This window comes from Octodon degus, unplaced genomic scaffold (genome assembly GCF_000260255.1).
Source record: "Octodon degus isolate 3935 unplaced genomic scaffold, OctDeg1.0 scaffold00065, whole genome shotgun sequence".
NCBI lineage: Eukaryota > Metazoa > Chordata > Mammalia > Rodentia > Octodontidae > Octodon > Octodon degus.
Window position 1 is genome coordinate 10340947 of NW_004524641.1, and position 22560 is coordinate 10363506.

A 22560-nucleotide genomic window follows, 5' to 3' on the forward strand; every position below is an offset into this window, starting at 1 on the left:
AAAAAAAAAAAAAAAACTAAAAAGCTAAGATGTTTAGATCTAAACAAAATTTAAAAGATTAGATTTATTGTTACCCTAAGAATAAATAATACAGAATTATTTCCCTAAAAGAGAGAGAGTGAAAGTCAATAAATTTCCCAGTTTCTACTAAGAGCCATTCCAACTTCAGTTTATTTGGAAGTAAAAGAATATGAAGAAGTTTTAAACACAACAAAAAATTAAAAAATATAAATATTTCCTTCATGTTAATTTATTATGTTTTATTACTTATCCTGTATCTATTTCTCAACTAGTTTCTAAGACTATTTTAATTTGAGATTGGTCCCAAATAAATCCCAATACCAATTCAACATAAGAAAATAAAAGTAAACTAATAAAGAGGCAGGCTCCCACAAATTATATGATACTAACAATACTAGCAAGCATAAAATTTACTCCTACTAAAAGAAGGTTAAAATGGTAAGTATAGAAAGGGAAAGAGAAGAAAAGAAAAAGTTTAAAAAGGAAAGTTTTAAGTTAACTCATCAGGAGTTGAACAAAGAAGAACTCAGCATAGCTCAAGATACAAAGGACATAATAACATGATAGGTATACTAAAGCAGTTTCTTTTTTTTTTATATCTTTATTTATTTGATACAGGGTCTCACTATGCAGCTCAGACTAGTGATCCTCCTGTCTCACCCTTCCCAGTACTAGGATTATAGGTGTGTGCCACCATGCACAGTTCCACGGTCAGCATGGCATGGGGTACCCATGTAGTACCAGAAATCAAATCCAGGTCTCTGCACTTGCCAAGCAGGTGCTTAGACCACCAAGCTATCTCGCCAGCTGAGAGCAGTTTCTTCTAATGACTATTACTATATCTGCATACTATAAAAGGTAAATCATTGTGTTTCTATGTAGATATTTGTATGAAAAGCCTAAGATTATTTTTATTAATATGAAATTATTCAAAGATAGCACAGTATTTAGAAAAATGAAGCACTAACAGTAATTTTTTATTTGCACATCTGCTCTCACCTAATTAGTGCAACTCCCACGGTCTACCTTACCACAAGTTCAAAAGATTCTGTAATATTCTAACATTTTATAGATAATTTAGGATCTACATACTATCTTATCACTATAACTCTTTCACATTGCTTTTGAGCCAAAATATTATCCAGGGCAATCATTCACCTTATTCATTAAAGTTAATTCTGAATGCCACTGATCACTTCAGAAAAATAAATCTATCCTTCTCCTCTCTTTCCTTCTACCACTGCACAGTACAGGGTGTCAGAATCCATCAGCCTGGCGTAAAAAAAGAACTCATGTGGAGAAAGATTGCAAGAAACTGTCTACATACATGGAAATCATCAAAAGTTTCATATATACAAGAAATGAAAATTATGAGTTATAATTTTGGCCCTAGCTTTCCAAGGCCAATTAAGACTCAGGACATATGTAACATCATGTCACTCAGTAGTGGCCCAAATTTTCTGATCAAGGAGATTATGGGGCCAAAGAGGAAAGTGATCGATGATGTAGAGTGTGCCTAAGGAGAGTCACATGGAGAGAAAACATTCTCTCAGGCTTTCACAGAGAGCACATTGGCCAAGCAATGGCCGTGACTCATCCACATGGCTGATACTAAGGTTCTACAATCAGAGGTACAGGATCTCAGGATAAATCCTGAGGGGATTTCACTGACCTTATCAGCCCCAAAAGCTACAACTCTTGTTGCATAGGTCCTGCTTTATCTTGGTCTTAACCATCCAGCAGAAAAGTATAAAAACAAAATATAAGAAGTAAAGCCATGCTGTTATGTTGAGCTGTAGGGGACTCAGGTCAGCAATTTCTGACACTGCCAGTCAAGCAGAAGACCCAATACTATTATGGATTACTGAATTCTTTTAGAATATTTTGCTGAGTTAACACACCTATAATATTCAAATAACAGAACTAAACAAAAAAGGGGATATAGATGAATGTCCATTTTGTATCTGTGTATTCAAAATGGTTAGGATAGATATATAGTTACAGTCTCTTAATGAATAGAGTGATTTGTTTTAATGGTGTTTATAAATAGGATATCATGTCTGCATCTTGTACAGCAAATAACCACGAGAAAGAGAGCATGCAATGTGTTAATTATTGAAACTGTCCTACCAATTTGATTTGAAACTGTCTCATTGCTATTTGTCTCTCAATAAAATTACGGGAAAAAAAAAATCATGAGTTATAAACATGAAGGAAAACAAAAATGACTCCTATGGTATCATATTGGAATTATAAGTATTAGAACAAACTAAAAATTTTCAAAATACACAGACATGGAAATAAATTTATCAGTCCTCCACCTCTAATATATACAGAGACTTACAAAGACACACACTCACTTGTAACCCCCGCTCTATCCACTAAGGACCTGAAAATGGCCGTTCCCCATTAGAATAAGCATGTGGTCTGTGGTTTCTAAATGCTGTTTTGTACCAAAAGTAACCAGGACTTTGAAGAAATCCTAATTTTAAGTACAAGATTAGCCTGGCAGATCTAATTTCCCTAGAAAATAGTAACATGATCAAAGCATTAGGGAAAAGAACACAAAGACCAGCTTGAAGGAATTCTTACTGTAACCCAGAAGTACAAAATAATTTGAACATCAAAATGAAATAATGAGGGACAACCAAACAGCTCAGGGAACTAAAGCACCTGCTTCAGCAGAGCCCAGTAGTCCAGGTTCGAACCCAGGCATGCCATGCCAGTCCCACCCATAGGGCACACTGAGGCGGCTAGTAAGACTGGGCATGGTGGGGTGGGCCTGTAATCCCAGTGCTTGAGAGGCTGAAAACAGAGGAGAATCACTACAAGTCCGATCTGTGTAGTGAGACCCTGTACCCTGTAGACCCTGCACTAAATACATTTAGAAAAAAAAAAAAAAAATTGATGAGTGGAAATCAGTGGTGCAGATTCCTTAAAAAACTAGGATTAGAGGTTCCATTCAACCAACCCAGCTATTCCTCTCCTGGATATTTTCCCAGAAGAAATGAAAACAACATACCAAAACAATTATGTCTGCACCCATGTTTATAGCAGCACAATTGGTAATAGCTAAATCTTGGAAACAACCCAAATGTCCATCAACTGAGGAATGGATAAAAAAATGTATTTTTATACAATGAAGCACTACTCAACTATAAAAAAAGGCAAACAAGACTTTTATAGGTAAAAGGATGCAATTCAAGACTATACTCATTAGTATAATAAATCAGAATCGCATGTGAAAACATAGTATTGTCTCCCTAGTGTAAGAAACTGAAAGAGAATAAGATCAAAATGGTACAACAAGGACCAGCCAAATAGCTCAGCGGATTAAAGCGCCTGCAAGCAGGCTCAGGAACCAGGGGTTCAATCCTTGGGCCTGCCTTTCTGTGCTGTGCTGATCCTGCCCCTCAGATGCACTGAGACAGCAATGGGCGTGGTGGCATGTACCTGTAATCCCAGCTCTTGGGAGGCTGTAAACAGGTGGATCACTATGAGTCCGATCTAGTAGTGAGACCCTGAACACCCTGTATACTCTTCCCTAAAAATAAAAATTAAAAAAATAAACAGTGCAACAGATATTAGTGAAAGGGAAAGAAACTGCTCAAAAGAAAAGAACAATGGAGAAGTGGGAAAAGATACGAGGAAGGGGAAAAGGAAATATGTATACACACACAAGATAGTAAAGATAATTGTATTACTAATTTAATTAGTTCATTAAAAGGAACAGTTAGTGTCTATATGTTATGATCAATTTTGCATGCCTGTACCTGGTAATCTGAGCAACTATTTTGAAGATAACAGTATGCAATATAATAACCATTGTTAATTTCCTGTCATCTTGTTTTGAAAGTGTAGTTTTTATTTTTTTGTCTCTTGAAAAAAATAAGTCAATATAAATGATACTCCAAGAGAAAACAAATGAATAATGAGCATGTCTGATAATAATCCACAAGATAAAATAGGAACTCATGAGTTTATACTGAAAATAGGTAAGAAATGAAATATTATCATATGTCAAAGTATCTCTCCACAAATTACTTATTAATCACAAAGGGGGGAAAAAGTAACAACCTTGAAAAATGTGGGACATACCTGTTTAATTAAGTGATCAAATTTAAGCCCCAATACTATTATGGACTACTGGACTCTTTTAGAATATTTTGCTGAGTTAACACATCTATAATATTCAAATAACAGAACTAAACAAAAAAGAGGATACAGATGAATGTCCCTTTTATATCTGTGTATTCAAAAATTATTAGGACAGATATATAGTTACATTCCCTTAATGAATAGAGGGATTTGTTCTAATAGTGTTTGTAAATAGGATATCATGTCTGCATCTTGTACAGCAAATAACCACTAGGAAGAATGTATGCAATGTGTTAATTTTTGAAACTGTCCTACCAATTTGGTTTGAAACTGTCTCAATGCTATTTGTTTCTCAATAAAATTATGGAGAAAAAAGAAAACTTAAAAACAAAAAAGGAAGAAAAAAAAAAACAAATTTAGCAACCATGGGCTAGCCAGATAGCTCAGCGGACTAAAATGCCTGCTTCGGAAGAGCACAGCAGCCAGGGTTCGATCCCGGCATGCCATGCTGGACTACCCACAGGGCATGCTGAGACTGCAATTGAGACTGGGTGTGGTGGCGCATGCCTGTAATCCCAGCACTTGGGAGGCTGAAAATAGGAGAATCACTATATAGTGAGACCCTGTAAACCCTATCCTAAATACAGAAAAAAGAAAATAAATTTAGCCACTAGTAATGAAACAAATTGAAATTATGTGACACCTGATCAGAAGCAATGAAAACACACCATTGACATTCCTGTCAAAGATGTATAACTGGAAGCTAAATAGGTAAGTCCTAATTGATAAACATTGTATAATGCTATTACACTGTAATCATCAGCAATGCCAAGTTACAAAAATAAAAACTGAAGGAAATGGGGTTTATATTGCAGGAGACAAAAAGACAAATGTAATAACTATGAACCAGGATAAGCAAGCTTTTAAACCCAGGCAAGGCTATTCCTTTACTAAAATTACTAAAAAGTGTAAATAAAGACCATTAACACAAGACAAAAACAAGCTCTAATAAATTCAGTGCACCGAGAAATTTTCCACTATTATCCTAAAAACGAAGACATTGAAAGATGCCTATTACTATAACAGGTTAGGTTTCCAGGTGGTAATGTTTTCAACTGAGTTAATTCATCATGAAAGGGATACCAACTTTGCCTATAGCTGGAATACTTGGAAATGGATCATCATTAAGTGTTTATGAACTGTTCTGCCTTATTATGAAACTGAACCTAGCATAGAGAATGCACAAATGAAAACCACATTTTAATTCTTACCTGTGTACTAGAGAATTAGTTTCAAACACTTGTCAATATCATAACTGTTCAAACAAAACAAAATCTATCACAAGAGAAGTGTAAAATTTTACAATATTATCAAAGAGCATTCAGGCCTTTATTTTTAAAAATCAATACTATGTCCTCCAGTATAGATCTGTTATTAGTAATAATTTTAAAATAACCTTAACAAACTTTTATTCACCTATCTTCCATATTTTTTAAAAAGACACTATAATATAATCCGAAGGAAACACCACTAAATTAGAAAAGGTTAACAAAAATTAAAATCTTACTTTGTATTCATTCAATATTTTTATCAGAAATAATAATAATAATTAATAAATTCTAGATGGTCATTAAATTAAAAGTAATAAGCCATCTAAGTCATGGGTCATTTCTCTTTAGCTTCTATTTATAAAGTATAATACTATGAGTTTGGAATAGAAATGTTCCTAAAATTAATTTTTTTAAAAAAAGAAATATTCCTAAATCCTTAACCTACATAGGCTTTATTTTTTTTCCATTTATGTATTTGGTACAGAGTCTCACTAAGCAGCTCAGACTCGGAGTGATCCTCCTGTGTTCAGCCTCCCCAGTGATTAGATTACAGGCATGTGCCAACTCACCCAGACAAGATCACTGAGGGCAGGGCCAATATAGCATGTGGGGTTGGGGATCGAACCCTGGTCACTGCGCTGAGCTATCTCGCCAGCCCTACATAGGATCTTATGTTCAGCTTTAATTTGAATTTTCTGTAACAAGCTTTTTATTACACCAGGGATGACTTTTAGTTACTAGGTAAGTAACTAAAATTGCTCTTAATACTGTTACCAAAGGATGGCTTCCTAGCCAGCAAATTAAACGGGATTGTAGATATTATCTGAATTCTTAAGATACTAAACAATCTTAGCAATTCTTCCAGCTGAAGTATCTCCCTCTTGGGCCTTCTCTAATGCCACTCATTGCAGCTTCCTTCCCAAACACTCCTTCAGTCAACTCTGTAGGTACCAATTCTGCAATCATTTCCATTAGTTTTTCCTCAAGTTCTACAGTCGCTCCTTTTATCTACCTACTAGGCATGCTTTCCCATATACAAGGCTTCCACTATTTCCTTGAAGAAAAACTATGTAGCTCAAAGAATTCTCCCCTAAGACACAAACCCTCTAAGACATCTTCACTTGAATGCCCTCCTGAAACTCACCCTTGGCCAGAATTGAGCATATCAACTTTACTGCTAAACCGTAGCCCCTTCCCAAAACTCCTGATCTTGGCAAACAGGAATAGAATTCAAATGGAACTGTAAGAACAATTTATGGCTTCTTCCTTAGCTCCCACTGTCACATTGATCATTAAGTGTGACAATCTGTTCCTGCTAAATATCTCATATATACCTTCTCCTTTCTTTATCATCTTAGTCCCTTCACCACAGCTGCCCACCTGGATTTCAAATTGCCTCATCTCCCAGTTGCCAGTCTTACCCCACTCTAAACTATTTGCATGTGATTTCACCACATATTAACCCCCTTCTCAAAATCCTTTGATGGTTTCCCTGTAACCATCTACATTAAGCGCCAGCTGTAGGATATCTGGTTACTTTCTCACCCTTATGTCCCACTACTCCCAATAACACCCCATGCATGAAACTTAATATTTATTACACTAGCAATTATCTGTTTACTGGTCTATCTCCTCACTACAGTATCAATTTCTCAAGGTCAGAAAGTCCAGCACAAGACACAGCTTTATATTCTACAGCCCAAAATCAACCTAATTAATGCTCAAAAGGGGACAGGGCGGTTTTAGTACAAAAATCCATGTTGTTTTCTGTCATTCAATTCATAACTGCCTATAGTTTTAAAAGTAACTACAAAGATCAAATTACTCACAACAGTACAGACAGCAATCTTTCAACAATTTTTTTTAGCAGCAAAAAGAAAGAACTTAACAAAAGTCTAGCGTTCTTCACATAATAACTAAGATAATCCTTTCCAGCTCTCTATAAGGGGGAAGTATGTACTTTAACAATATAACTGTTGCTTGCATAGACAATTTTGTTTTAAAAAAATTTTAGACAAATCAGTGGAATGTTATTTATAACCTCAGAGAAATGAGCAGTAACAATCTTGAATTTTATCTCAAGATAGATTGATTGATTGATTGATTTTCATACAGAGTCTAGAGGGTCTCACTGCATAGAACGGACTCACAGTGATCCTGTTTTCAGCTTCCCAAGCGCTGGGATTATGGGTACACACCACCATGCCCAGTCTTAGTCACTATCTCAGTGTGCCCCAGGGACAGGGTCAGCATGGCACGTCAGGAATCGAACCCCAGTCCCTGCGTTCTGCCTAAGCAGATGCTTTTGTCCAGTGAACTATCTAGCCAGCCCTAAGAAAAATATTTTTAATGTCCTGGTCTTTTAGCTTTATGTGAATTCATCAGAAAACACCCATCCTTGTGTTCACTTGTTCACCTGTGCTGCTAGCACTGTCTGTCTGTCTCTCTCTCTCTCTCTCTTTCTCTCTCTCTCTCTCTACACACACACCCCTTCCTGACCACTCAGGATTCACATTGCTGTGTTTAAGACAGCTGGGTAGGCAATAGAGACAAAGTCATCAGGAAATAGCTGGTGAGCGCACACAGTAATACAATTCTAATATAAACTTTAGCAAACAACATGTGCTAGGAACCACACCATGTTCCTAGCCTGTAATCCACAAATCATACTTTTAAACAACATTCCAAGAAAGAAAATCAAAGACGGTGTGGTCATAAGTATTATGATTTTTTTTTTTTGGGGGGGGGGGTCTGGTAGAACCAGGGATTGAACTCAGGCCCTTGCGCTTGCCAGGGAAGCACTTATTCTACTAAGCCATCTCCCTGGCCCCAGTATTATGACTTAATAACAACAAGTCCAAAAGCTAGAGTCATAAGTTACAAAACCTTTTTAAAAAATTAACAATTATGTATTGGTAAAGATTAAAGAACCAAAAGGAATTAAAATAATTGGATTTAAGAAATACTTGAAATACTTTTTCTATTCTCATGTAAATTTGAATAGATGGTGTTTGAAAATAGCCAAGAGAAATACTGGATCCCTATAGCAACAATAATAATAGCAATTTTTTTCAAAAAAGCCTACAAATTTAAAGTAGTGATTTAATTTTGGGGTCAGAAATTCTCATCCTTATTCCCATGGAACTCAGCATACTGTGTACATAAGTGTCGACCATTTTCAATTCCATTTTCTCTTGTAAACTAATCAGCTATGACTGTAACCAAAAAGGAGAAAACTAAATCAATTTTCAATTGTAACATACATACTTAAAACATTAAAAATAGAATCACCTTTCTTCTTTGTCCAGAGTTTTTTTCTCTGCTGCAGTGATTTTTTTGGGTGGTACAGGCGGGGTCACTTTTCTGCATATCTCTTCAATGATGCGTTTGTTCATTCTGCTTTGCAATGCAGCTTTCAGTAAAATTCTTTCTACTGCAGTTATACCATCTCCATGACTGTATTTAGGAATTTCTGGTTGAATTAAAACTTCAATGTCATCAAGCCATGGAGGATAATAGGAGTTTTGTTTTCCTGAGAGTTTGTGGTGAAGTTTAATAAGCAAAGACAATATACTTTCTTTAATTTCCAAAATGGCTGTTGTTAACTGGGGAGCTGAACCAGGAACAGACCATTTACTTGAAGTTTTGGGACGAACCACCTGATTTGCTTCACTGGTACTGCGATTGATGATCTCCTGAAATTTCTTTCTGCGCTCTGCTACTAAGCTGAAAACTTGAGCTGTGCCAGAATTCTACCAGTACAGATAAGAAAAAAATCAAGAGAAGTTACTCAATATAAGTGCTAAAAATACATTACTACATTTCCAAATGTAATGCTTAAAGTGTCATCCAAAGATTTGTTCAATAGTTTGGCTCTTAAAACCTATCTCTTCACTTCTCTTTCTCAAATAGATTTAGTCCCACTCAATCTGGAAATAGCAATAAGAAAAAAGATTATCAGCAATAACCTCAGTGTATCTATAAAGAAAAATAAAACTTGAGCAATATCTATAGTCATGCTGAAGAGAAATAACGAACTAAATTTCTCCAATCTAAAGGAATAAAAGCTCTTCTATTTACCATTTATGAGGAAAGCTAAATATACTTGTCACTAATTTCAGAAAGATTGCTATAGTTTCCAGTTAAGAAAATTACATTAATTTTTTTTTATTTTCTAAGTTAATGAATCTGAATTAGTAATTAATTTCACTTTTAAGAAACTTCAAAGTTTGAAAATTACTTCTCACAAATGCTTAGTTATTGCACTGAAATATAAGTATGAAACATCAAATTGATTTGTTTTACATTTGAGTATCACTGTGATTTGTTAAAAAGATTTTTAAACTGTTTTCCTCATTTATCTTCTAAATAGCCATTTTGCTAAAGCAGTCAAACTGCATTAGAACTCTCACAAATCATCTTTTAATTAAGACATGAGTCAGCTTAATGGATTTCATTAGTTTTTAAAGGGAACACAAAAAGAACGCCCTAAATTAGAGTGTGCTTTATTTTTTAACATCCAAGCTCTTTTTTTCAAAGTACTACCTTTGACACAGGCAAAAATTGCTTTTCACAGAGATTCCAACATTTAAATTAAAATCCCTTATGATGGTCAGAGCAAAAGCATGTTAAAAACTAGTTTTTACCAACAGACTATGAAAAATGCCTAATTCAATACTCACCAAAAAAACCCAGTTTGTAGAAACTAAGAAAGCTTAAGTTTAGTGAGTTGACATGTCATTTCAAACTTTTCATTTCTGCTTTAATTAAAATTAATGAAGCTACATGCAGTGAACACTGTTTTTCAAAGTGAGTCCAAATACTGAACATGTAGACTTTTTTCTGGAATTATCTTGTCAAAATAAATCAATTGTCATAGAAGCAAAAACAAAAAATTAAATGGACGTGCTGCCAGCAATTAAATTTGTTTTTATTTTAAAAATAGGAGTCAGTTTTAAGATGTTAGTAATTGCTGCAAAGTTAAATGTAAGAAGGTTAAACATAAATTGGTCCAAATGTGCTACTATAACTGGTCCAAAAATATTCCTAACACTAATAAAAATACACTATTAACTACTCAGTATTATCTTTAAGAATAATAATCATACAAATCTTCTTTAAAATGAAGACTAAGTAGCTTTATTTAAAAAGACACATAAATTAAAGAAACTTTTTGTGGGCCAGAGCACTGAACACAGAACCCAGGACCCCACGGTGGTAAGTACTGCACCACTAAGCCTCATGAATTTTTTCTTTTTAATTTGGCCATATTAATTGAACACACATAACACACACAGACACACACAAACACTTCAGTGTGGTTCTTTTCTTTCCCACTTCCAGTTAAAGCCATGTTGCTAGTTAATGCAAACATCACAGACATCTACCTCTCTTTGAAGAACTTTAGGTGGTCGTGAACGCTGGCAGGTTAAAGGAAAAAGACTGGTGAGGCAAAGTTGTTTAAATTCATCAAAGGAAATAAAAGAAAATTTAAAGTTATCTATAACCACATTCTTTTTGCTTCTGGATATCACAATGTGATCCAAACAATATCTCCCAACATTTCAAGATAAAGTGTTTCCCTTTTACTTTCACACTTACTTGTAATGAGCCCAAACTATCAGAGCTTGTACTTGCAGGTGGGTCTCTCTTCACTTCAGGAGCAGTCTCTGGAACTCTCACTCTGACATAGTTTATAAAGTGCCGCATATTTGATACTAAGTTACTCCCAGGAAACCAACTGTCATGACAACGTTCTGGTCCAGCCACTGATACCTTAAGCAAAAATAACCAATATGAAAGCTTGTCACTTTGGTTGTAAAGTACAATGGAGATGTAACAAGTCCAAATATTCATCTACTGCCTGTCATGCTCCTAAACTCCTTTACAGTCTCATCCACAAATTATAAACTTAATAAATATAAATAAAACCAAGGGCTAGTCAAATAGCTCAGCGGATTAAAGTGCCTGCTTAGGCAGACCTAGATGCCAGGAATTTGATCCCCAGGCCTGCAGTACCAGCCCCACCTCCAGGGTGCACTGAGGCAGCGACTGAGACTGGGGGTGGTGGCTCGCACCTGTAATCCCAGTACTTGGGAGGCTGTAAACAGGAGGATCACTATGAGTCTGATCTACACAGTGAGACCCTATACACCCTGTCCTAAAATAAAAAATGAACAAATAAAAGCAAATTGAATAATAAATATAATAATAAATTTCCCAATAGTAATATGGCTAAGTCCAGTAAAATTATCAAATAAAACATACATTTTTCAATCTGGAAATACTTAACACTATAGAGTACTTCCTTCCCTCCCTAATCTCCCAGTACTGGGGACTCAACCAAGGGCCTTCACATTGAGCTACATCCCCAATCCACTTCATCTTTTAGGGCAGGGTCTCACCAACTTCCATGTTGCCAAGGTTGGGCTCAAACTTGTAATCTTTATGCCTTAGAATATTTCTCATCACCCATTAGTAATAATGCATAATATAATCAAATTAGTAATAATGCATAATATAGTCAAGTAATGGTAGTTTGGATTAAATATGAAAGAAAGTATAAAAAAAAAAAATCAGCCAAAAGTATGGCTTAGTCCTAAAGGAATCTTAATGACCTTTTAACACATTCACAATGGGGCTATAATTCATATGTTTCACTGCTAGGCAGCTTAAACTACCATACATGTGTGATTTGAACCACCAGAAAATGTATGACTGTCCCATTTGGTGGTTTGTACCACCATGGATACAAACAGATATAATCACTTTTATCAATCTTTACACTAATAAAATTAATAAAAAGCCATCCAATGGGACAGTCATTTATGCATCACCAGTGGTTCAAGCTGGCAGGAACATGTTAATATATATTAAAAAAAAAAAAAAAGAGAATACACACTGATGCAACTTAGAATACAAACTAGTACTTAGGGTTTTGTTTTTGTCTTTACTTTAGCTGTTATTATGCTGTGTTATGTCTGTCTTTCTGGGCAGGAAATGAAAAAAATCTTACATTAATAAAATTCTTAAAATTATTTTTAGTCACAATTGCTTTTCTGGAAATAATAGTTCCCTTCTGAAGGCCTGAAACACTTTAACAACTTGTATTCTTCACTACTTTAAACCTTTTCTCATTTATTTATTTCATTATCTTAAAATCTGTAAAGAATGTGCTACTAAACAATAATTCCTAATCAAATTATTAGAATTAATCAATGTTTGAACCATAACACTGAAATGCAAAAACTATTTTTCTTAGGTTAATTTTTGTGATACGAACAATAAATCTCAAATTCAAAAATTCTGTAAGTAAAATAATTTCACATCAAGGCCAATTCTAAAAGAGCTATACACATTTGGAGACCAACAGGGTCTTTTCTAGTACCAGTAGTTCTTTAGAAGATCTTACATGAGTATGAATAATTCCTAAGTATACTCTATTTTTGCATTAGCCTATTAACAATTGCCTACAGTCAGATGGGGGTAGCCTCCTGTCTAGAAATTTTAACGTACAAAAAACAACTTACCTCTTCATCTGATTCATCCTCAGCAGAATTTTCAAGTCCTAATTCAATCAGATACAAGACCATGCAGAGTACATGTTCTGACAGATTTTGATGATCCATCAAAATCTTTAAAAAGGGAAGAAAATAACTCATAATTCTTTTTTCTACATAATATAAAGAACCAAAACCATTTTAACATAGGGGAAAATAATCAAATATGATTGATTATATTTGATAAAAATCAATATATAAATGAAGTTACATTTTGATAAAAGAACTCAAACCAAAAAAAAGTTTTATTATAGACTACATAGCACTATAAGCACTATCTAGAAACCATTCGAAAATTTCCTAACAGAAAATTAAACAGCCCATTAAAATTATTAACATTAATATCCCAGTATTTCATTTTTAAAAAAGATCTGAGACAGAGTCTCATTGTGTTCCCACTCTGGTCTCAAACTTGTGGGCTCACAGAATCCTCCTACTTCTCTGGCACTACAGGTGTACACCACCACACCAATCTTAATAAATATAATAATACCTTACTTCCTAATTTGTTAATACTCTTGTCCTAAAGACAAGTATATCAGATAAGTAAGCTTATCAGATAGGATAATTTATGCAAATGTAAATATGCTTAACATAACACCTCACAGATAACTGGTAACATGATAAACATTTATAAAATATCAATGTTCTTCTAATTTGTCTTTAAGATTCTGAGCCTGAGTATTGTGTCCACCTATATAAATGTGTATGTCAAAAGAAAGGATAAAAGAGTGATCAGTCCAAAAGGTTCTCTGAGGATAATATGATAAATTTGACCTTATACATCACACAAGGCAAAACTTATCCATCTGAAGTAGAATTCCAGGCCTACCTAATCACTCAGTGTGATAAAAACTGACCACTAATAAACATATATTTAAAAGACTAAGGAAAAAATGGCCTGATGACTGTCATCTTGTCTTCATTCTGAAGATGCCACGCAGGAATATAGCACAGTATTGCCAAGACCTGAGTTCAACTCCCCATACCAAAAAAAAAAAAAGTATGTTTCCAAACAGAAGGGACAAAGGAAGAGGTTCTGCAGGGAGTGGCAAATGCAGGCTAGAGTGAGCCTTTTACAGCTTTCAATAACAATCAGCCCACTGTGGCTATAGGCTCGCTAACAATGGCTAAACCTCAAAGAAACTGCCCCAATGGCTGAGAGACTTAGGAAACTACTTGATCTAACCCACTGTAAATAAAAATATTTACATTTGCTTGACTTTCTAATGCTTACTTTCACCTCTAAGAGGGTCTTTCCATTTATTTCTTGTGTGGCATACTGGTAAAGAACACAGGCTTTCAAACCCTTTTAAAACATGATTTTCAATATAGTCTGTCACTGCCTAATTTACCTATGAGAACATAGTTTTCTCATCTCTAAACCTAGAAAATAGTCCAGAATTGTCAGGACAATTAAATGAGTTAACATATGTCATTTACCTAATAGAGTTCCTAACAACTGATGCTCAACAACAGAAGGTTTAGTGATGTCAGTGGTACAAAGAACAGGAGTTACAGAAAAAGGGAAGTAGAGGCCAGGAGCCAATACACGTTGTCCTTTCTAATCTACCTCATTACACAGGAAACCAAGCCACAGTCACATTCTTTGTTAGTAATACTAACAAAGATTTCAGATTCTAAAGCCATTGCCTATCATTCCCATCTTTTCTCAATAAATAAAGTGTTTTTAGCTACATTCCAAAAAAATTTTAGGAGGCCAGGGAGATAGCTAAGTAGAGTAAGAGCAGGGTCCTGAGTTCAATCCCCAGTACTGGGGGGAAAAAAAAAAAAAATTTAGGGCCAGGGAGATGACTCAGTAGAATAAGCGCTTCCCTGGCAAGTGCAAGGGTCTGTGTTCAATCCCTGGTTCCACCAAAACAAAAACAAAAACAAAAAAAAATTATTTGAAATCCTATGATATCACAAATGATGTCATTATTTTAACTCAGTGATTTAACAGGTTTAGGGGGATCCCTTTACTGGGTATTGTAAAAGTAAAAATAATTTTTCTGGAGATTTCTAGGTTAGCATGTTCTTAATGTAAACATGGCAGGCAATAAATTAGACTTCTGACCACTGATTCTTAGAAAAGACTTGCCAATGCAATAGCAATTAGAGAAGTTTTTATTGCCATTATAGGGCCAGCTCGACAGCTCAGTGGACTAAGTGGCTGCTTAGCGAAAAGCAGGGACCAGGGTTCAATCCCAGGCACCACATGATGTGCCAGCCCCACCCTCGGGTGCACTGAGACAGCCACCCAGTCCAGGCTTGGTGGCGCTAGCCTGTAATCCCAGCACTGGGGAGGCTGAAAACAAGAGGATCACTACGAGTCCAATCTGCATAGTGAGACCCTTTACCAAATACATTAAAAAAAAAAAAAAAATTATACTTTGCAGTGACAAAAAGAATATTTTAAATTGCCTTAATGAATAATACTCTTAAAAGTTAATAGTAACTTTTCAAGGCATTTTCTGAGGCACTAACCTAAACATTTAAAGTAACATTTAACTTTTTTAAGCAAAATAAAGAATTGGTCATAAGTAAGGCTTAAAGTAAGACAGGTACAAAAATCTGAAAGCATTATTACGAACCAAACATTAGGGAAAAATGACTAAAATGACTGCCTAAAAATCTTTTGTTTTGGTTTTGAGACAGGGTCTTGCTATGGAATTTACACTGATCTTGAACTCATCATATAGCCCAAGCTGGCTTCCAACTCACAGTGTTCCTCCTGCCTCAGCCTCCCAGGTACAGGGAATATAAGCTTGCGCCACCATGACTGGCTTACCTAGCTAAGTCTAATGCATACTATCTTAAATAATTATAAAATATCTGTACATGGTAATTGGAAATCTGTATAATATGCTTATTTTCTTTCAATTTCTTTTAACTTTTAATTTTTAAGATTCTAAATTAAAAAAATAAATATGTTTTCTTTATATCTAATTGTTTGTGTCTATAATTAGAGATGTTTATAGTAACGTTATCTATATAACTCGGGTAGTTATTTTATCTTCCATCTCTTATCTAAGATTATAAAAATTCCAGGTACTATAATATTATTTGCTTCATACAACTTTAGAGTCCACAATTAATACTAGCCACATAAGTCAACTCTACACAAGACTCAAGAAAATGACAATTCTAATAAGAAAGTAAAAGCATTTTCTGAGTTTGTGAGGTGCTTACCAAACAAAAAGTTTTTGATGTCTCTTCAAAATCCTCTAGCCCACATTCCCAAACTGAGGCCAAAAGAAAAGACAGCCACACTGTACTAAGGTCACTGGCCCACAGAGCTGCCATGTTAGAGGGAACTTTTTTAGTCCCTCAGCTCATGTAATAACACTTCTAGATATAGAAAACCACTTGTTCTACAGAAGCCATAAACTAATACTTCTTTCTAAAGCTGACCAAGATGAAGTTTCTCGCAAAGAATGGTACAGTTTTTTGTTACTTTCAACTTGGAATTCATATATATGCAATTATAACATCCTTCTTTATCTTTGCCTTAAAAATACACTGCTTTACCAGTGTAAGTATTATCTTTTAGCACTTCAGTTTGAATACTATGTAAATAAACCCTAGTCTAAGTCTTTCTGTTCAAGTTACTACTGTACCTTGTAAAGTAGAGTGAATAGCACAATGTGTAAAGTTTTACAGTGCAAAAGTCTCATGAGACCTTTATAGCTAGGATGAAGTGATGTCCTTTTCTTATAAGGAGGCCAGGGATTTCCGGGAAACTTTCCACTCTGTTTCAAACTAAAAAATAAATAAATAAATAAAAGTTAGATAACAAACTCAAAATTAAACTGTGATTTAAACAATGATTCATAGATATCAATTTCTGTCCTATTTATCTACATAGTTGATTAAAATACTGAACTATCTAGTCACCACAAAATAAATACAATCATTTCCTTTTCTATAGGATAAACAGAGCTAAGTTACAGTAACTATTATTTTATTGTTATGAAATTGTGTTATTTTTCATGAAATTATTTTTGAAAGACCTGAACTGAAAACTAGAAATGCAAAAGTAAAATAGCTAAAAGTAGGACAAGCACAGTGGCATGTACCTGTAGACCTAGCTCTTCAGGGGGCTTGAAATGGAAGGATCTCTTGAGCACAGGACTCAAAACCAGCCATTCTAACAGTAAAATAGATGATTTGAAAACTCTCCTACCACCAATAGCTATAAAACACAAAATCTTCTGAATATATATTTGAACTCACCTAAAAAGTACAGCTTTCCACTACCAGAAAAAAAAAAGGACTTCACAATAATCTGTAACATTATTCAAGTGTTTTCAAAGTCCTTGAACAGGAACAGCACAAGTTATTGGACTCAAGGCTCAGCGAGATAGAAGTGAGATACCTCCTCCACACATACACCAAGCTGAGACCTTTGAAAGTGTTTGTCCTCACTGAAGAGGATAACTCACAAACAGAAATAAGAAATCTGCCCATCTTTTTTGGCATGGAAGAAAAACAGACTTCCCAGGAAGATAATAGTTACAAATTGATAGGCAAACAGCAGACTCAAAAAACAAAAGGCAAAACTTGACAGAATTACAAAGAGAAACTGACAAATCTATAACTGTTATAAAGGGTAGTAATATACTTCTGATAGTCCAAGAAAATAAAAACTTTAAACATTGGTGTTTCAAAGAACACTCTCAGGCTGGGGAGATGACTCAGTAGAATAGGCACTTCCCTGGCAAGCACAAAGGCCTGAGTTCAATCCCTGTTTCCAACAACAACAAAAAAGCTTCCTCTGGGGCCAGGGAGATAGCTCAGTAGAATAAGTACTTGCCTGGCAAGTACAAGAGCCTGAGTTTAATCCCCGGCTCCCCTCCCCCCACCCTACCCCACCCCAAAAAGGAAAAACATTCTCAAGAAAGTAGAAAGCCCATCCACAGAATGGGCAAAAATATTTCCTAGGGGCCAGGAAGATAGCTAAGTGGAGTAAGCGCTTGCCTGGTAAGTGCAAGGTCCTGATCCCTGATACAAAAGGAAGAGAGAAAGAGAGAGGAAAGAGAGGAGAGAGAAGAAAGGGGGGGGGGGGAGAATAAATATTTCCAAATCATGTGTCTGTTAAGTCTAATGTTCAGAATACAAAACTAGGATCTAAGACTCCATAATAAAAGTATTATTAATAACAAGCAGGCAGAATTATCTGACATCTGAGGAATGATTTTCATATGAAAGCTAGAGAACAAACAGTAGATATATTAAAGTAAAGAGGTACTATATAAGTGGGGCAGGGGGTTTTACAATTTAAAAAAACTATCACCAAATGCAATAACATATACCTGTAAACCCAGCTACACAGAGGTCTAAAGCATAAGGATCACAAGTTCAAACCTGGCCTGAGCAACTCAGCAAGATCCTGTCTCAAAAAATCTTCAAAGGTTAAAAATGTAGCTGCATGCAAAGACCCTGGGCTTAATCCCCACTACAGACAGACAGACAGACAGACAGACAGACAGACACACACACACACACACACACACACACACACACACACACACAGAGGAAGAGGAAGAGGAAGAGGAAGAGAGAGAGACAGAATATGAATGAGGATGATAGAATATATCTATTGGGAAAAAATACTATTATTAACATCACAGAAGTGAACTGCACCTAAGATTCATAAAATAAATACTATAAAATTAATTTTGCATCTTTAAAAAAGCCTGCCCCTTATGCAGTACTATAGTGATAGATATAGATACATTGTTCAAAAAAATCTCAATAGCTTATAAGGAAATATTTCAACTAGTCTGTTGCATTTGGCAAAGAAAACAGATCTTCAGTTTAGTCTCTGTTCACTCTAAGCACTAGCCTCTAAATATGCAGTACCTAGGTTAATAAAGCAATACAAAATAAGTTAATTTTGTTATATATTTGTTCAAGACAGCAAGTACTACATCATTTTGAATGCACTATTCAAAAGCATTCATGGAACCAGGCAAGTGAAATGCTACATGATAATTAAAAAAAAAAAAAAATTTACCCAGTTCCACAAAAAAAAATTTTATGTGATTCAAACCAGTATCTAATTATTGACCAGTTGCAGACAAAACTGATATATATAATCTCATATATCACATTTTCAAACATGGGCATCAATCATTAACTTCCAAGATAAGCAAGCAACAGAAATCAGTATGTTTTTAAATTTATTTTCTATTGGAATTTAAACAGGTACTATATAAAGTCACTTTTTTGTGAAAGGCCTAGTGACTCTAGTTCTAGCACGGCCATTAGCAAGTATGTTTGAGCTTTTCTAGGTCACAATTTCTTCACACCTAAAAATGTACCAATAAATAGGTAATTTTCCAATTCTTGATTTGTTTTCTTTTGTACGGTTCCTTTGTTACTGACCAATCTACTAACGGACACTTGGGAAGGAGTGCAAGAAGCAGACTGGTGTCATCCTGCCGGGCAGCCTTCTCCTGCCTTCCCCAGTCCCCTCTTCCAGGGCCATCCCATGAGACACTTATCTGGGGATATGCATTACATCTTGAAGGGCTTTTCCAGCAATAAGATCTTAAGATTCTGAACACCTAACATCACAAAAAGCAAATGGCTTATTTTTCACTCAAACTTAAAAAGAATTTACTTTTCATGCATCTAGCACTTACTGACTTTCTACAACATGCCTGGCACCGAGTTACAGATTCTGAGGATACAACCATCTAAGTTTATCCAATCATTATTTGCTATTATTTATCACAGAGACTTTCTACTGTCTTCCTGAAGATAAAAATGGATCTTAGTAAAATCAGCTAACCAACTTTCTGTCCCTTAAAACCAAAAGATGAAAATGACCAATAGCCAATAAGTCCTATAGTTTAGGGTAATCTTCCAAAATAGTAGAGGTGATTTGTTCTAATAAAAATTAGAACAAGTATACAATAAAATATAAAGGATGCAGATGCTGTATCTTATACACAAACTTTGTAAAAATTCAAGATTTACATACAAATGAACACATTTCTTCACAGATAATTAAGTACACAAAATGTTTTGGGGATTTTGGTTGTCTTTCAGTTTTGTTTTGTTTCGTTTTGGTTTGTTTTTGAGAGTCTTCTATGTATAAGTTGACAGTGGCCTTGAATTCGCAACAATATACCTGCCTCAGGTATTTGCCACCATACTGGGCCTCACAAATGTTATCACATGAAAAAAAGGTCTTTACACTGAATTTCAAAGATTAATTTACAACACAGTAAGTAAAGGATTTTAGAATAAAACTAAAAGTACATGTTATTACTGTTTTTTATATACTTTTTTTTTATTTTATTCATTTATTTATGTGTGTGTGTGTGTGTGTGTGTGTGTGGCCAGCTCAGTCCACCAGGGGGCGTGGCTGGCTGGCATGTGGTGCTGGGGGATTGAACAGTGGTCCCTGTGCTCTGCCAAGCTTGTTCTAAGTAGGTGCTTTAGACCACTGAGCCATTTCACCAGCCCCTATACTTTTTTTTTTAATTTAGCTTTTTAGACTGCCAAGAAACATAGCAATTCAGAAATACTTCTCTTTTTTTCTTTTACTGGGAATTGAACTCAGAACCTTGCACTTGCCAGGCAGGTGCTTGTGCCACTGAGCTATATATCCTTAGCACATTCAGAAACACTTCTAAGAAATTTCTTAAAATTGTACATGTACTCAAAAGCCAAGTTGAGGAAAATGAAAGAATTGGGACAAACTAGGCAGAATAGAAAAAAAACAGGGGGAAAAAATGATAAAAATAGCTCTGGGAAAAGTTTATCTGATTATATGAAGTAGCTATAAAACAAAATTTGAGATAGATATAAACAACAATACAAAGTAGATTAGGAAAACAGGATTCCTCCAAACAAGGATACCTATACCACATATATTAAACGAGATTTCTCAACATCAGTACCAGTGGCATTGGGGCAAGATAATGCTTGGTGGTGGGGCACAGACCTAGCCTCGACTGTCAGTAACAAACCTACCAGTCTTTTTTTTGTTTTGTTTTGTTTTGTTTTGTTTTGTTTTGTTTCGTTTTGTTTTTGCGGAACCAGGGATTGAACTCAGCACCTTGCGCTTGCCAGAGAAGCACTTATGCCACTGAGCCATCTCCCTGGCCCCGGCCCTACCAGTCTTAAGGCATTGTTAAGTGCCCTGGTAAAAATCATTTCAAATTAAAAACCACTGCTGTAAAAAGATAAATTAACTGTTCAGAAGTAAATGAAAAGTTTGTGGAGTGAAAAATAGGAGATAAAACCCTCTTCCTTTCAGATTACTGACATATAACAAGTGCCTAATAAATGAGTACTGTTAATAAAATTTGCCCTAGGCCAGTCAGATAGCTCAGCACACTAAAACACCTGCTTAGGCAGAACACAGCAGCCAAGGTTCAATCCCCAGCCAGATTGCCATGCTGACCCTGACCCTGAGGCATGCTGAGATGGCAATTGAGACTGGGAGTGGTGGCACATGCCTATAATCCCAGTGCTTGAGAGGTTTAAAACAGGAGAATCACCATGAGTTTGATCCATGTTGCGAGACCCTGTAGACCTTGTACTAAAATACATTAAAAAAATAAAATTTGCCCTTTACAATTGTTTAATGACTGATTCAAAGCTGTCACTGTTAGCCTATTTCCAGTCTAAACTGCTATCAGTTACAAAAACTAAAACAATATTAAGTTCACATGCACTATATATTTAAGATCCAACCAACCCCAGGCCCTCCTGTGCCCGCCGCTCCAAGCCCAGGCCCACCGCGTGAGAGAGGCCTCTCCCCACGCATCCAGACCTAGCACAGCCCACCCGACCCAGCACAGCCTACCCTATGAGTGACAACTTTCACCATGCCTTGGGCCCACTCTGTATCCCACCAACCCCAGGCCATCCTGCACCCACCCCTCCAAACCCAGGCCCGCCGCATGACAGACTCTTTTCCCTGTGTTCTCCAGACCGCCTCCACCCGTCCAGAGCCAGCATAGCCCATCCTGTGAGTGAGAACTTCCACCGCGCTCTTGGGAGTCCTGCAGACCCACCAAAGCACAGCCTTGGTGAGTGTGTGTGAGACCTTCTGCGCTCTCTTGCTCCCCCTCCTCATACCCCTCCAGACCTACCCCAGACCTGGCATACAGGCTTGGGGTGAAACCCTGCAGCTAAAGTCTCTGCAGTGAGACTAAGGCCAAAACTACACAGCTAATTCAGGAACAGAACATCTTACCAGAGGGGTACAGCAGGCCCACCTCCAAAGGCAACAACAATAAGAAACTGAGTTGATTTGAAACTGTCTCATTGCTGTTTATCAATAAAACTTTGAAGAAAAAAAAAAAAAGAAACTGAGCACAGTAGCCAGACTCAATCCAGGCACAACTGCATGAACTACAACTTGGTATATTAGTACCTAAATTTCATTAGGTGATAAGGATATAACTGCACCAAAGCTCTACACTAAAGGTCAGAAGTCAGTGCTATACGAAATGATAAAGACAAGGAGCAAAATGCAATCTCAGGCCTTGAGCCCACCCATAACAAGTGCAGAGGACATTAGCTCA

General features: G+C 35.8%; 1 protein-coding gene across 1 annotated transcript in view; it reads right to left on the reverse strand.

Annotated features, from left to right (window-relative positions):
* Ubr3 (ubiquitin protein ligase E3 component n-recognin 3 (putative)) overlaps positions 1–22560 on the reverse strand; it is a 187218-nt gene that overhangs the window by 114179 nt on the left and 50479 nt on the right. The window contains exons 14-18 of the mRNA XM_023719126.1: positions 16630–16771; positions 12980–13084; positions 11052–11225; positions 10838–10870; positions 8742–9202 (exon numbers count right to left, since the gene is read on the reverse strand). Coding sequence (XP_023574894.1) covers positions 8742–9202; positions 10838–10870; positions 11052–11225; positions 12980–13084; positions 16630–16771 — 915 coding nt within the window. The remainder of the gene's footprint in view (positions 1–8741; positions 9203–10837; positions 10871–11051; positions 11226–12979; positions 13085–16629; positions 16772–22560) is intronic.